Below are 16,194 nucleotides of genomic sequence, written 5' to 3' on the forward strand. Positions count from 1 at the left end.
GACAAGATTCTCATCTTTCTTAATGAACCAAAGGCAGTAGATACATAATCCCCTTATAGGTCACACAGCAATAAAGTCAGGGAAGAAGTGTTGGTCTATGGACTCTTCCTATTTTCCTTGGGGGAAACACCTGGATTGTCTAGTCCTTCGTTCTCTTCCTGAACTCAGGGATACAGCACTGTACATGCTGGGACCATATCCTCTGCTGTGTGTCTTTCATTTGCATCCAAAGCTACACAGTTGCCATTCCATCTGCTGGCAATACACATCTTCCCACTCAACTCTCCAAACAGGGCATTCTTCAAAATGGATCTTACATCTGTTAAAAGGCATTAAAGTATGACCCCCACCTGCATTTAGTGATTCCTTTTCTCTAAGAAAACAGATTCAGCTGCAACCTTTCTAATTCCCCCAATATTAGACTCCTGGAGACCTCTTGAGTGGTTCAGCTGGACTTGCACATTGCAGACAACAGGTGCCTGTAAAAAGTATGTCCTCATAAAGCTAAAACACTCTGTAAGTAATGAACATTTCTATCATGTGAATATGGCTTTATATATTTTTATTCTCTTGCTCATGCAGTTACATCTCTCTAGTGTCTTTTAGACAGACTCTTTATGTTCATAACCTCTCAGAAATTCTGGCTAAAAGTAGTTCTAATCATTTACGGAGGGGGAAATGAGGCTCATAGAGGTTAAGATGTCACAAGTAGGCAGGTGTAGGATGAGGGCTCTTGTCTCCAGACTCAGAACAGCATCCTTCCTATCTGAAATTATGACGCTGAGTGCAGCACACACACAGCACAGGGATGAGCACGCAGCTGTGTTATGTCACTGTCAGAATTTCAAATCTGGGAAGAACAATGGAATTTATTTCTATCGTCTTACACTGATAGATGAAGAATCTGAAGCCCAGAGCAGTCAAGCAGTCTCCACAGGAGCTGCACAGTTTAAAAGGAGCAGCTCTGCCAGTTTGTAGTCCAGCACTCTTTCTTCAAATGCCAACAATCTGTGTCTATCTTGTACGGTCATGCAGACAGAAAAATAATAAGCGCTAACTGCTCCTTTGTGTCGCTGCAAGCATTGCCCTGATTGTCCTCCATCTATGGCCAATAATAAGTACAACTCTGCTTTGGTTTCCCAGTGTGTTTGAATTTCAAAATCAATTATATTTCATTCAAGGGAACAGCTAAATCTAGCTTTTGTGTTCCAATGGTTCTCATCAAAGCATCAAGTTCAATTACACAAACAGGCAGAATGACAATTCAAATCAGAATAAAAGGATAACTCTTTAATCCACTGATTTTTCTTTCTCTCCTGCCAAGGACATTCCACCATACACAATTAGCATTTCCATTGCACTAAAGCAAATCTGGGGAATCTTAAAATGTCAGGGCACAGGACATGGAATTAGCCTCATGACTGAATGTATATTTACAATCACACACTGACTGTCACAATTATTTGTCTGATTCTTCAGAACTTGCAGCATAAAGGATGGAAGGCCATCTCTCTTGGGGTTTTGAATATGGAAAGGATAGTGTACTCTTAGTAGAGTGCTACGAAGCTCCAGCAGCCCGCCCGTGTTTCCCTTGTGGTGGATTTACCATTCTCAACCTCATAGTCAGCAAAGGCAAGTTCAGAGCCTTTGTTGGTGATCAGCAGCTCCCCATTCAGTGTGAAGATCATGGAAGCATCATCCAGGTTAATCATACACCCGACCACATCTCCGGGCTGCCAAGTTCGTCCAAAATACCCACTACCTTGATGCCAACGCTGACCCTGCAAAACAAGACCACAGTCTTAGAGAAGAAGAGGGAAAAAAAGCCCAAGAATCCCAGAAGCTGGAGAAATGGCCACAGAAACAGGATCTCCTAATTTCTAGTGGCAGATGATCTCTATAAAGAGTCTATCACGCATAGCCCACAGGAGTAGGGGTCTATCTTACAGATAAATGAAATTGGGATACACAAGTGTCATGAGATAAGATGTCCTGAGTTTCCTGGTTCATAGTCAGCCTTGACAGTAAACACAATTCTTCCTAGCGCATACAAAAGAATCTCAGTACATTGACTTCATAGTGTTGAATGGGTTACCCCTGGAGCAGAGCCAACCATCATGGGGGAAAAGGCAGAAGTGGAGGTGATTACTGAGAGGGTGTGGGATATAGTCTTCCGCTTTCTCAGAATCAAAAGCAAAGAAGCAATCACTATACAATACTCATTCAGTGTCTATTATCCAGTGGTGGTAGCTATCCTCTCTGAAGACTAAGACCCAGACACCCAGTAGTTCCAGCCTCCAAGGAAAACTCTAGAATAGTAAACTTGTCTTGATGGAGTGTGGCTACTGAATGGACTCACCCTGCTGCCTTCAAACACAAAGGCTTGGTCATCAGCCCCCAGTTCAATGTCAGGACGACAGCCTGGCCTGGCCCAGCCAACACGCATGTCTCCTCCAGTTATCACTTCAAATTCAAAGTACCACTTTCCAGACTTTACGGCATATGACCGCTCTACCCGGAAAAATCGAATCTTGTCTATGCTGACCTTCTCAACAGTGGGGTCAGCTACTGTGAGAAGCAGAAGATAGGGAGGAGGGAAAGAGAGGTCACAGACTTTTAATAATTATGTATTCCTCAAGGAACTTGATGTTAACAACTAAGATGGTCATAGGCCTCCCACTGTCCAGTGGAGCATTTTGTTGATCCCATAACACTCATCATTACTGTCATGACATCACAACAATGACATGAGCCAACATTTACTGAATATTGACTTCATAGTGACTTCTTCACAATAACCTTAAAATGTCAGGATGGAAAAACTGAGGGTCAGAGAGGTTCCATCACTTGTTCAGCAACAGAATAAACAGAATAAAAGCTCCGAATCCAGGACTGATTCCATCTCATGAACCACCATGGCCTTCAGTACTTCCAGGGTAAGTTGCAGGTAATAGAATTTAACTTGAAACTGTCATTTTCTGACCTCTAAATAATCTGGCATTCAAGTTTTGAAGGATGAGAGACAATAAATGTGATTTGATTCTGTAATCAGGTATCCTGAAAAGCTTAGCTACCCTAAAGAAGATGTATTCACCATAGGGCTGGGTCACAGAAATGTACATTGTAAAAATGTCTGTCAGTAGGCATGCACAGGTTCAAGCCAGATGGCATCACAACACTGAGAGGGGGAAGTAGACATGATCTCCCATCCCTAACCAAGAGGCTCTCTCCAATTGGCAATCACTTGCAAAGGAAAAGATTGTTTTTTTTTTTCAATGGAGTCTCACTGGATATATAAACCATGCTTAAGCGAAGGCTTCATACCTAGCTGTAGATGGTCAACACAAAACAACCTCAATGGTATTTTCATAGATATTTTTTGCCTCACATTGCTTTGTTTGAACATTAAAAAAAAACCTTATTGGTCTTTTCCTTGCATATTATGGTTTTCAATTTTGTGTTTTATGGATTTTTTTTTTGGTGTGTGTCTCTTGTGTTTTTCATTATTTTATTTTTTTAAATTCTGTTTTTATTTTTCTTGTTTTTTTCTTTCTAAAGAGAGAGAGAAATAAGGTGAAAGTATGGAGTTGAATGTAGGGAGGTGGGGAGGATCTGGGAGGAGATGGGGAGGGGAAATCAGGATCAGAATACATTGTATGCATTTTCAGTTTTAAACCATCTGTCAATGGGATAATGCTTCATCTCTGTTGTGGGATGTCATTCTGTATGCTGTGAATATGTGTTTCTCTGATTGACTGATAAATAAAACACTAATTGGCCAGTAGCCAGACAGGAGTATAGGTAGGGCGAGTAGAGAGGAGAATTCTGGGAAGAGGAAGGCTGAGTCAAGAGTTGCCAGTCAGACACGGAGGAAGCAATAAGACAAGGCAGAACTGAGAAAAGGTACCAAGCCATGTGGCTAAACATAAATAAGAATTATGGGTTAATTTAAGTGTAAGAGCTAGTCAGTAATAAGCCTGAGCTAATGGTCAAGCAGTTATAATTAATATAAGCTTCTGAGTGATCATTTTATAAGTGGGTCACAGGACTGTGGGGGCCTGGCGGTACTGGAGAACCTTCTGACTACAAAGCTCACCCTCTAAAATATACCACTAGGCAGAACAAATTGAACTTGGTGGGTTATAAAAACAAAAATGGACATAAAGTTAGAATGAGGTGAGAGCAGATTTAGAATTAGGGGGAGGAGAAATGAGGGAATATAATGAAAACACATTATATGCACGTATGAAATTCTTCAAGAATAAAATACCACATTCTAAGAACTGTACCATTTCCCATAGTATAATTTAGACCTATTTAAAGGTAACATTTCCCCATAAGAGGACTTGCTTAGTAAACTACTGTGATAATGAATGATCACAGCTTGTTACCTAGTTCTTGGTCCGATGGCTCAATGTTATACCCATAACCAACAAATGTTCGTACAGCTTCACGTAGGCTGTCCCTATTTGATTTCTTGGTACGCTCATCCAGTAATACATATGGCACCAGACGGGGATTTCTTTTGTTCTTCAAATCCTATGTGAAGCCAAAGAGAAGGTGCCAAGAAAACATATTTCAGTTTTACAAGCAGCCCATCCTACTCACATACTCCTGACTGCTTGGCTGGCTCATACTAGTCTATTAGATTTTCCCCATGTGGCTTGATATTTAGCAGTGTGCATATTTACCACTTCTCTTCAGGATTAAATGAGTATAAAAGGAGAAATCTTACTAATGCTCAAAGCTAGCATTCAAAACACACTTTAATAATGCCAGCTTGCAAATAAAATAAAGTGTCATGAAACTGGTTAACAACCTCCATTCCGAAGGTTAGGCCAATGGGGACTGTGTAGCTACTCCCTTAAGGAAATCCATGCTACCATTTTTACTGTCAACACCCCATCACAGCAGCATCTTAAGTCATCAGAGAGACACTAGGAAGAGTGGCAGAGGCAAAGTGTGTTCATCCCATCACAAAAGGTACATTGTACCATGGAGTCATCCTCAGTTTCTTAGGCAACACTATGAGAGTATTAAAAGGTCAACTGCAAGGAAAGCCAATCAAACTAAGATGCATGGCACTCTGTCCAAACCTCCTCATTCCCAGGCCTCCATGTTTTTAGTAGCTGAGTTCTTCTTGCCTTCCAGATTTCCTGGAAGGAAGTTTGGAAAATTTCAAAGTTTGAAACTTAAATACGCACTCCTCCCCCCGCAGCTCCTGTGTTTGAACTTCTGGTCCCCAGCCTGTGGTGCTGTTTTGGGAGCCTGTGGAATCCTTTAAGAGGTGAGGCTGGGCTGGTTCAAGAGACACTGGGTGGTAGGCAAGCATTTAAAGGTGATGGCCCCATCCTGATCCAGAAAGATACAAACAAGCTGTGCTATAAGCTTCTGCTGCCCCAACTAAGCTCCTGTAGCCATGTACTTTCCCCCACTATGATGGACTAGACTCTAAATCCACGAGCCAACTCCTCTGCCCCTCTCTTCCTTTAAGTTGCTTCTGTTGGGCATTTTGTCATAGTGATGAAAAAAGTCAACACAGAGGCTGAGGTATAGGTTAACTCATGTGAACTTTCTTAATTCTAACCCATAGTGATTAGTAAAATGAGAGAAATAGTTTAGGGAAAGTTGGGTCAAATGGCTTGCAATGAATCCTGATTCTAAACTCTGCTGGATTCCTTGTTTTGAAGCCACACACACCTAACCAAGCTGTTAGGTTATTTGATAATCAGGCCAGGAGTTCTAGTTCTGCCCAAGGATCCTTAGTGTGTGTGTGTGTGTGTGTGTGTGTGTGTGTGTGTGTGTGTGTGTGTCTTCTGGGAAGGTTGCTTCACTCCTTTTCTAGGCTATTTCCCCCCTGAAGTTACCTCAAGGTAGCTATTTGGGGGCCTTCTCAGAACTACTGCTGACCCATGATGTTGATTTGTTCTCACATCCTATCCCAGAAATCTGTTCCTCACCTGGGTCTTGGAGGGTATCACAAAAACTTAACTCTCTACAGTGAAATAATATGATAGAGAATGAGCTAAAATACATCACCCTGCGTGTATACTTTATCAGTAAATCTCTAACTAAAGGAAAGATAAACTTTATCCATTTCTGCAAATTGAAATGACGCCTGTAGTCAATGTCAATGTGACAGTTACAAATTTCACCAGTCCATGATTCTATAAATAATAAACAAACAACAGTGTGAGGGACAGAGTGCAAGGGCAATGCCCCATTCCAATCTAGAATGCTTCACAGCAAAATGACATTTTGATGGATGACCACATCTACTTCTGTAGCATGCTTGACCCAATATTCCTTACCTGTTGAATGCCATAGGTCCATCCTTGTTTTATTCTGTCCTTTGCCCAAACATTGTGTGCATTTTCTGCAAGCTTATCCACTAACACTTCTTGAGGTGGTAACAGCTTAACATCAGATAAATCCAAAGGGGCTGGCTTATACCCATTGGACATCATATAGCTACAAGTAAATGCAAAAGTGTACACACTTTGAATAGATTTTTACAAATTGATCCTTTGAAAATTTTATGTATGTATAACGTATCTTTATCAATACCCTGTTATCTCCTCTAATTGCCGCCATGTTCCCTCTGACACACCTCACTTCATATTTCATGCCTTTTGTATTTTTAAATAATGCATTGAGTCCAGTTGGAACTTCCCATATCTGCATGGGTGCATGATCATCCAGTGGAGCACAGGTAACCTACCAGTAGCCCCCTTCAAGAAAAGTGACTCTCAGTCTCTAGCAGGCAGCCATCAACTGCCAATAGCTCCTTCTTGGGAGGTAGTGTCTCTGGACTCCTCTCACTTCCTGTTGACCTTTTTTTTTTTTTTTTTACTGGCTTGATCATGTGTAATTCTGTTCATAACCAGAGCTGTCTTCTGCAGATAAGCACAGCTGCTCTGAGCTCATGTGTGCAATAACCACGTCATGTCCATGCGACAGAATTTCACAGCACTTCTTCCCACCTTCTAACTCTTCCTGCACCCTCTTCTGGGATGTTCCCTGAGCCTTTGGTGTTGATACAGCTAACCCATCTATGGCTAAACACTCATAGTCACCTACTCTTAGTACTGTAAACAGCAATGTGTCTCTGTATTAACCAGTTTTATTTTATTTTATTTTATTTTATTTTATTTTATAAAGATCAAATATACATACATCACACATACACATATTCACTAAGCAAATGAGGGCACACAAAATTTCCCCTTTGGTTGATAGATAAAACAAACTCTTTGTGTTCACAGATGAAGCCCCTAATGTATCTACCATCTTATAACTAATATAATCTCATAGACTTCAAAGTATAACATGAAGAAAATAGTCAATACAAATGCATTCTTAAATCTAAGAAAACTATTTATGTGTCCTGCAAATGATGGACACACTCAGCATGTTGCAACGCTATCAGAAACCCCTCCATTCTACTTAAGAATCAAAATGTTAAAACCAGATTGGCAAGGATAAAACCTTGAACCAAGGACTTTCTTATAAATTAGCACAGAATGGCCACCCATTCCTGCAAAGCTCATCTTTTCTTCTTGGAATTCACACAAAAAGCCATGATAGCAGAAAATTTGTGAGCTTGAAGTGACTTTTGCAGTTGGCCCTCCAGCTCAGGAGTCATGTCCTCAAATGCCTATAATTTGAGACATAGCATGCAAAAAATGTGAAAGAGTTTACTATGACTCAGGTAGATACATGGTGTAAGGGGGAAGGTTGTGTACACTATGAATAAGTTAACTATCTGCAGAGCAGTTAATCACATCCATGTGGGAATATGAGTCCAGAGATGCCAAAGGACTTTAGGACTACTGACTGCCCAGACTAGAGCAAGAACTTGAATGTGACAGTCTAAGGCCCATTCTATAGAGAACACTCTGGACAGCACAAGATACAGAATCTGTTGTAGTCACAGGAAACCTCTTTGTCTCTACCTTCTCAGGCAAGCTGCTTCCGTCAGACTCAACATACATCAACATATACTGGTTCTAGCACTTCAGCTAGGGGTGTGCCTCTCCAGATGCCATCTCCTATGATTTCCTTGACACCAGGTGCTATGTGTCATAGTGACTCATCAGTGTGGGAGTTCAACAAGGACGGGGATGGTGAGCATTTGATTAAGGCTGGCACTGCTTTGGCTCCTATCATGACATTTGTGTTTTACTGTGTGTGTACCCAGAGCTGGCACTGAGGGGCAAGAGAATGAAACAGTGAATGAGCCAGAAGATGTATCAGTGAGCAATTATCTGAACATGTGACTTTGCCTGAATGTAGAAGTGGGAACGATAGCAGGACACACAGACATAGAGAGGCAAATGGAATCTTGGTATAGATCCCCATTTCCATAAAGGACTTAGGTGTTAGCCCAGTGCCAGAGGAGAGAAGTGAATAGCTGCAGTGGCTAGGAACCATTTCCAAGCTCTTGACAAGTGCTCTTCCTAGTGATCAAAAATCAGTGCACTAATTTGAGGTCGGTATACCTTCTAGCCCCAAATTAAGCATAGTGGTATTAGGTATGGGCAGAAGGGGCAAAAAGAGAGAGGGCTTGACATGCTTCCTTACAGTAGGCATTTTCTGAGGGTCTCAGTGACAGCTAAGTAACTGGGGGAACATTCTAAGATGCTACTGAATATATGTTCTGTCATCTGCCTTTGTACATGGGCCTCCAACACTCCTGGCATTCACACTCATCTTGAGTCATTAGAAAATTCACCTACTTTTTGGGCAGTTTGACTCTCTTGAGATCCTCTTCAGCAGCCGGATTTACATGAGCAATGTGGCACCCCAGGGCCAGCAGGGTTCTGTGATGTAACACAAGGTAGAGTCTGGTGTCAACGGCAAGATGAAGGATAACAAGAGCCCTAACCCATGTCTGAGCTGGTTAAGTGGACAAAAGCCATTCCTTTAGACCAGAAGTAGGCCAACATTTTCTATAAAGGGACAGACAGCAAAGCTTTGTGTATATATATCTTTGTGACTCTGTCACAACAACCTAACTCTGCCATTATGGAATAAATGTAGCCACCAATAATATGCAAACCAACAAGCCCAGTTTTATTGCAATGAAAATGTATTTACAGAAACAGGTGGCTGGTTGGTTTGTCCCACAGGCCATGATGTGCCAACTTCTGATTTAGATGATAACAGGCGTAAGAACATGAAAGAGAATCTGGTTAATTGCCCCACGTGGAGACATTTTCTAGTTTATAAATTCACTTTGAATTATATCAAGCAATTGATTTCATGGAATAGACAGGATTCTAACATCAAATCTTCAGGTCAGCAAATATTTGCTATGTGATGCCAGTATAGCACCTTGAGCTGTACTTGATGTACCAAGATACATAAAACTCTTTGGAATTAAAGATAGTGGATATGTGAGCCTATGAGACAAAGCAGCTTACATCTTTGTTATGTCAACAAGACAATGTTAGAGTGTTCTACACTGACAGAGAACAGGAATATACAAAGAAACAGCAGGCAACAAACACAAATGGAATTAAAAATTGGAGGTACCAATGTGGATTAGGAAATCTGGGTCTTTTTTAGGACCATGAATGGGATCATTGCACAATTGATAATTGATTTAAAAAACTTGGGATTTTAGTAATCAAATCATATTTTCTTTTGGTTTTAAAACTACTTTCCTTTTTTTACTTGATTTAATACCAATGACAAGTGACATTTGGTCTTTTGATTCTATTTCTCTCCTTCTTCCTCTGTCCCTCCTCCGCTGCCTCCTGCATCCCCCCCAACCCCCTTATTTCCAGAAAACAGCAAATGGCGCATGGTCTCTGGAGAAATATATATACTAAATAGTAATGTGGGTCAGCTTCTCACCATTCTAAGATCTGTGACATGAAGAATCACTGCTGCCTGTGATTTATCAGTGTGTCACGTTTGCCGACAAGAGGGACACACCTTTGCAGTTTAGCTACAATGCATCAAATCATCCACTCACTGTCTAGTCCACATTCAATTAAACACTCACTTCAAGGTTTCAGTTGACATTTGCAGGTTATAATTCTTCTCAGTTTCAGGGAGCTTTGAAAACTCTACAAGGCAGGGGTGTTGTCTTTTGTTGTCATCTCGTATCTAGGTGACAGTATAAGAAAGAAGAGAATTTAAGTTTTGACAGCTGGCACTGCTCTGAAGAAAAAGAAACGAATATCCTTCAAGGGCCCAGGCAATACATACCAGTCAGGACAAAGACAGCAACTTGCTGATAAGTGAATGCATGTGCCTGTCTTAGGAACTGGGGCACATGGTTCCCAAGTCGTCAGTGGCTCAAACTCTGTGGATTTATTTCTACACAGGTGTCTGCACTTACAACATGATTTTCCAGAGAGGTAATTTTACAAGTTGTAGGCATGCTTTTGTTAAAAATTTGTGTCACCATAGTGTTACTGGAGGACAACAATCTTCTGACCGTGGCTACAAATATGGACCACGTGTATAACCACAAAGGGCTACGGATATGGACTACATGTGTAACTTCAAAAGTTTTAACAGCCATGTTAGAAAAACCAAAGAATTAGATCAAATTAATTTTAACAACATATTTATTTAGCTCTATACATGTAATATATTGTTCTTTTTATGATGGTAAGAATAAAATAGTGTAAAATTAGTCTTAAAAATCCATTGTGAAGCTGGACATGGTGGCACACACCTTTTATCCCACTACTCGGTAGGTAGAGGCAGGTAGATCTTTGAGTTCAAGACCAGCCTGGTCTATAGAAGAAGTCTCAGGACAGCTAGCGCTATCTCAAACAAACAAAAAATCCAGTGTGAGTTTTACATCCACCACACAGCACATCACAATCCTGATTAGATACTTTTCAACTGTTCAGCATCCATATGTGGCTATTGCACTGAACAGTATGGATCCGAGCATCACCTTACTCCATTCATTTAGTCATTTCATAAGTGCTTGAACGTACTAAGCTAGATTTTATGAGCTTACTAATGAGGTCAGATAGCTCCACCTCCATGGAGTCAACAGTCTAATGAAGTAGGAAGGAGAGATAAAATATTTGCAAGAATGCAATTTAAAATTACACTTGTGTTGAGTTCTCTGAAGGAGAGATTTCAAGAACCTATTGCAGAGAGGTGATCTTTCATAAAGACACTGTTTTGTGGCAGCTATAGACATACATAGGTGTTAGAGTGCAGGGGCCTTTTCAGTAACTAATAGTAATATGCATGACTAGAGAGTGTCCAGGTCATAGGAAGCAGTAAAACTCACCTATCCTTCTGCTTCCAGAAGTGACCTTATACAATCACAGAGCAAAGTCAATTTACATCCTCTCTGAAAAATGCTTTCTAGTGCAAGGGACTCCCTAACCCCCTCTGGTCTCCATTAATCTTAGTGATACATCTGAAAGCCACGTTAAACAACTTCTGATTCAAAATGATGAATCAGCCCGCTACCGCCACCCACACAGAGCAGACTGCTTTTCTTGAAGGGAAGAGGAGAAATGTGAGAGGTGTCTGGGGGTGAGGGGGTGGGGGTGGGGAGACGGAAGCATCCACTGTCCTCTAATAAAAGACACCAGAGTTAGGAGGTAAACAGGAGGTGGGTTCCCAGCTGTGCTGTGAAGAGCAGCTTTCTTCAGTGCTGGCTGTAGATGGACTGAAGAACGAACGGGCTGCTACTAACTGCAAAGGTTAGGCAGGGTTTAGGGAGAGAAGCGTTTCGGTTCACCAATTCCCATTCTCAATGAAATGTTCAAGGGACCCTTCCTTATAATAATTATAATTATATAATTATAATCCTCCCGGGTCTGGGCACTGAAGCACATACTTTGCCGAAAGTCCAGCCGAGTTCTATTTTATTCATTCCCCAAAGCTCATGGATATTTTCAGCCAGTCGGTCTCGGATCTTCTCTAGGTGAAGTGGCAAAACAACCTGAAGGAAAAGGAGCAAGAGAAAAGCCAGAACTACAGGAATGGACTGGATGAAAGTCTCAGGTGCCCCAGCTGAAGTCACTGCAAATGAAGAGGGGGGGGGCTGCTCTCTTGAGAGCTCAGTACTTGGCTTGAGTCTGGTTCTTCCAAACTTCTCAAATTATTCCATTGCTTTAGTTCAGCCTTCACATGTCCAATCTGAACCCTATCAGAACTCTGCAACACACAAACCTGAATTTGATTCTCTTCTCATCCCAGAGTGGAAGGAGAGAATCAACTCAAGAAAGCTGTTTTCTGATCTCTACATGTGCCCTATAGCGCGCATGCGCGCGCGCACACACACACACACACACACACACACACACACACACACACTCTCTCTCTCTCTCTCTCTCTCTCTCTCTCTCTCTCTCTCTCTCTCTCCATGCCATTCAAGCACTTATCATTTAATATACTCATACTCACTCCCTGGGGAAAGCCTTTCTTGATAGTTGGTCACCTCCAGGGAGTCTCTCTGCTTTCCTGGTATTTTGTTCCTATTTCCCAACAGAGGACACAAACTGAGGACCCACTTTCTTTTCTCCTATTTTCTTTTTTAAGATTTATTTATTTATTTATTTATTTATTTATTTATTATACAGTGTTCAGCCTGCATGTTTGCCTACAGGCCAGAAGAGGGCACCAGATCTCATTACGGATGGTTGTGAGCCACCATGTGGTTGCTGGGAATTGAACTCAGGACCTCTGGAAGAGCAGCTGGTGCCCTTAACCACTGAGCCATCTTTCCAGCCCTTCTCCTATTTTCTTTAATTTGTTATCGTTATTATTTTCATGTCTATGTCTCAACAGTCCCTAAGGAATGAGAGATCCAAATAAAAAGTAGATTCCGATGGCTCTTGGACAATGCCTAGTCCTGGGCCCACACTTGCTTGTCAGCTGTTAACAGGAGCTAGGACCCAGCTGTCCACCTCAGGACAACCAGTGTGCTTGGCTTTCTAACCCTAGCTCTAGTATGATTACTAGGGTTTCTATTACTAAACCTTCACAATCAAAAACAATCTCAATTGTTGTGGGTGAATAGAGGGAGCTCATGGAGAAAATACTACATAGAAAAATGTATACACTCAATGAAATTCCCAAAGGATTAACAAAAATATGAAAACATTTCAAAAACCATTGTAATGTAATTTTTTAAAAAGTCATTTGATGTAAGTGACATGATGTTTTTGATGAGGAACACAATGGGAGAGGTTATTAGCAGACAAGTTATAACTGTGCATGGCTTTTGTTAGCTAACTAAAGGCCATCTGTATCAACTAAGTGTTCCATCATTGATCGTAGCCCTAAAATGGATTTTCAGGCTATAGGAACTAAATGCTTCAAAGAAAGGGGAAGATACACTTGCTAGAGAAAGGAACCTCCACAAATTAGTGTGAATCATAATCTCAGTGGTTCCAACTGGTAACTTGGGACAAAGCAGCATGGGCTTGACAATTGCTCCTGGGGAGTCTCAAGCCCCAGGGTGGCTGCTTGGAGATGGGGTCCTATCTCCTAGCCCTCAGTGAGGAGCTGGGCTTGAAGTAACCAGGAAGAAGTCTAGTTGGGCTAAGCATTAAATGATCTAGTTAATAATTATTAACCTACAAAGTATTTCTTAATGTCCCCTAAGGGGGGCCTTTGAGTATCTTATATTTAAGTTCTCCTTTGACAATAATTTCCCAGAATGATAGAGTCTAAAAAATTACAAGGTATTCATGGTAATGAACCACATCTCTTCAAAGAGTTCACAGTAATAAAGTACATCCTCTTCAAAGAGAATTTTCTTATTGGCTAGAAGCTTTGACTTTCTTACAGAGCCCTTAAAATCTCAGGTTTGGGTCTAGACATCAAAGCTCCCAGGACTTGTATATACACTTCTTTCATTCCCAAATCCTTAATTCTGCATTGTCTTTTTATTCTTCTGGTTGCTGTGATAAAAATACACTGACAAAAAGCACCTTAAGGGGAGAGTGGGTTCATTTTGGCTCACAGTTACAGTCCATCATGTCAAGCAAGGGTGTAATCTATCATTGCAGGAAAGAGCTTGAGGGGTGGCTGGTCATGTGGTAGCCACAGTCAGGAAGGAGAAGGAGATGGATGAATGGTTATGCTCAGCTAGCTTCTCCCTTTATGCAGCCCAGGGAATGGTGCCACCCTCTATAATGGTTCTTCCCACCTCAACCTATTCAAAGTAATTCACCACAGCTAACAGAAATAGATAATCCCTCATCGGTGTGACTGGAGCTTGTCTTCTGACTGGTTGCTGATACTGCCAAGCTGACAATCAAAGCTCATCGTTACACACATGTTTAGAGAACTCTTCTTCTTGTTGGGTTTTCTCCTTATTTGTTTGAATTCTGTTTACCCAGCCCCTTCAGGAAGTTTGGTCATAGTAATTTTGTGTTTCTGACAGGTTAGCAGGGGCAGTCAGCCCAGAGGTATTCCTGCTTGCTGGTCCTTGTCACCTGCACTGGCACAAACAGCTCTGTGTTCAGAGAACTTGCTTCTATCTCTGTCCCTAAAGGCTCCTGTCTGTGAAGGAGTCCAGGATATCAGACTATGTTCCTGTGGAATAGGGTTATTTTAAGATGAAGATATCTGGGAACAGCTGCTGCAGAAAGTGTTCTGGTCTCTTATCCTTCTAAAGGAAAAGCTCTTCTGAAGAATTCAACCATTTCTTCCCAGGGAAGACTGACCATTGCCACCAGAGACCTGTCATCACCATACCCAGACACTGTCAAAACAAAAAACCAACCATGTCTCCTAAGGACCCATTTATTGTTCCTCAGAGTTATTTATTTCTTCCCTTCCCCTTATTCCCTCCCTCCCTAGTAAGAGTATAATCTCCAAAGCCCACCTTCCTCTCTGAGTGGCTGTTCTTTGTCAATGCTTTACTAGCTAATTAAAATACACCTTTTCTATTACTAACCTGTTCGCTCAAGTTTAATTTGTGCATCCCCAGTTACAGAACACGGGAGGGTAAAAGGCAAGTTTTTCTTCTGTTACATCTAGACCACACAGTAACCAGACTCTCTGATTCTTGGGATCTCTTGAAACTCACAAGCTCCTCAGTTTCCCAGCAAAAGCCCTTCTTTACATCCCAGAGGTGGAACTATGCTTTGAAATGAGCAGGGAGATGCAGAGTTTTCCATCTTATGGGAGATTAAAATTACTATCTGTGCATGAATAAGTTGGGTATGATGGCATATGGCTGCAGTTCCAGAGCTTGGGAAGCTGAGGCAGGAGACTGCTCAGAGTTAAAGCCAGCCTTGGAGACACAGTGAGGAGATTAGCTAGGGCACCTGAATGTAATAGGGTGATATGAATGTTATGGAAATGCCAACTGAAACATTTTTATATACTGGTAACTCTAAGTGCTTTAGAGGCAAGGTCTTTTTCATTAATTTCTATACCAATTGTTCTCAATCTATGGGTCATAACCCCTTTGGGGGGTTGAATAACCCTTTCACAGGGGTTGCATATCAGATATCCTTCTTATCAGATATTTACATTATGATTCATAACAGTAAAAAAATTTCAGTTATGAAGTAGCAATGGAAATAATTTTATGGTTGGGGGGTCACCACAACATGAGAAACTGATTATTATTATTGAAGGGTCAAAGCATTAGGAAGGTTGAGAACCACTGCTCTACAGCATCTAGAATAGTAATTTAAATAGCTCTGGTGGAGTTGAGGACATCAATCTGTTGGTTAAGCCAACACAAGGGCCTGAAATTGATCCCCAAATCCATTAAACTGCCAGGGTCCCATATTCTTGTAATCCCAGCACTGATGAGGATCCATAGAGTTCTTTGGTGAGCTTCAGGACAATGAGAGGCTCTGACTCAAAGGAGGTGGAAGACTTTCCTAAGTATGACATTCTTCTGGCCTCCGTGCACACGTGCACACCCCTCGCCCCACATTCATGCCCCATACTCCTGCACATTCACAAATGTGCACAAGTACATACACACATTAAAAGAAATGGCACTGGTGTAGAAAGCCTGATGAAAGCTCTATCGTACCACACGAATGTGAATGAGGTACCCATTTGCCAACCACTCCTATGGAGTCCACACTATACTCTCTCTGTTTTATTTCCAACTTGCTGTCTCCCTGTTCTTCCTTCTCACAACTGTCCATCCATGTGAGACCTGAAATTGGCACCTGTCCCTCCTCTGTTTCTACTCCTAGCCCTTATTCATTCCATTGCTGTTATATC

At 41.4% G+C, this 16,194-nt stretch overlaps 1 protein-coding gene across 1 annotated transcript in view; it reads right to left on the reverse strand.

Moving 5' to 3' along the window:
• Positions 1-16,194, reverse strand: part of Ryr3 (ryanodine receptor 3) — a 359,592-nt gene that overhangs the window by 204,281 nt on the left and 139,117 nt on the right. Inside the window, exons 21-27 of the mRNA XM_059258921.1 lie at positions 11,828-11,932; positions 10,013-10,116; positions 8,739-8,822; positions 6,312-6,471; positions 4,392-4,539; positions 2,360-2,568; positions 1,607-1,781 (exon numbers count right to left, since the gene is read on the reverse strand). Of these exons, the coding sequence (XP_059114904.1) occupies positions 1,607-1,781; positions 2,360-2,568; positions 4,392-4,539; positions 6,312-6,471; positions 8,739-8,822; positions 10,013-10,116; positions 11,828-11,932 (985 nt within the window). The remainder of the gene's footprint in view (positions 1-1,606; positions 1,782-2,359; positions 2,569-4,391; positions 4,540-6,311; positions 6,472-8,738; positions 8,823-10,012; positions 10,117-11,827; positions 11,933-16,194) is intronic.

Source organism: Peromyscus eremicus, chromosome 4 (genome assembly GCF_949786415.1).
Source record: "Peromyscus eremicus chromosome 4, PerEre_H2_v1, whole genome shotgun sequence".
Lineage (NCBI taxonomy): Eukaryota > Metazoa > Chordata > Mammalia > Rodentia > Cricetidae > Peromyscus > Peromyscus eremicus.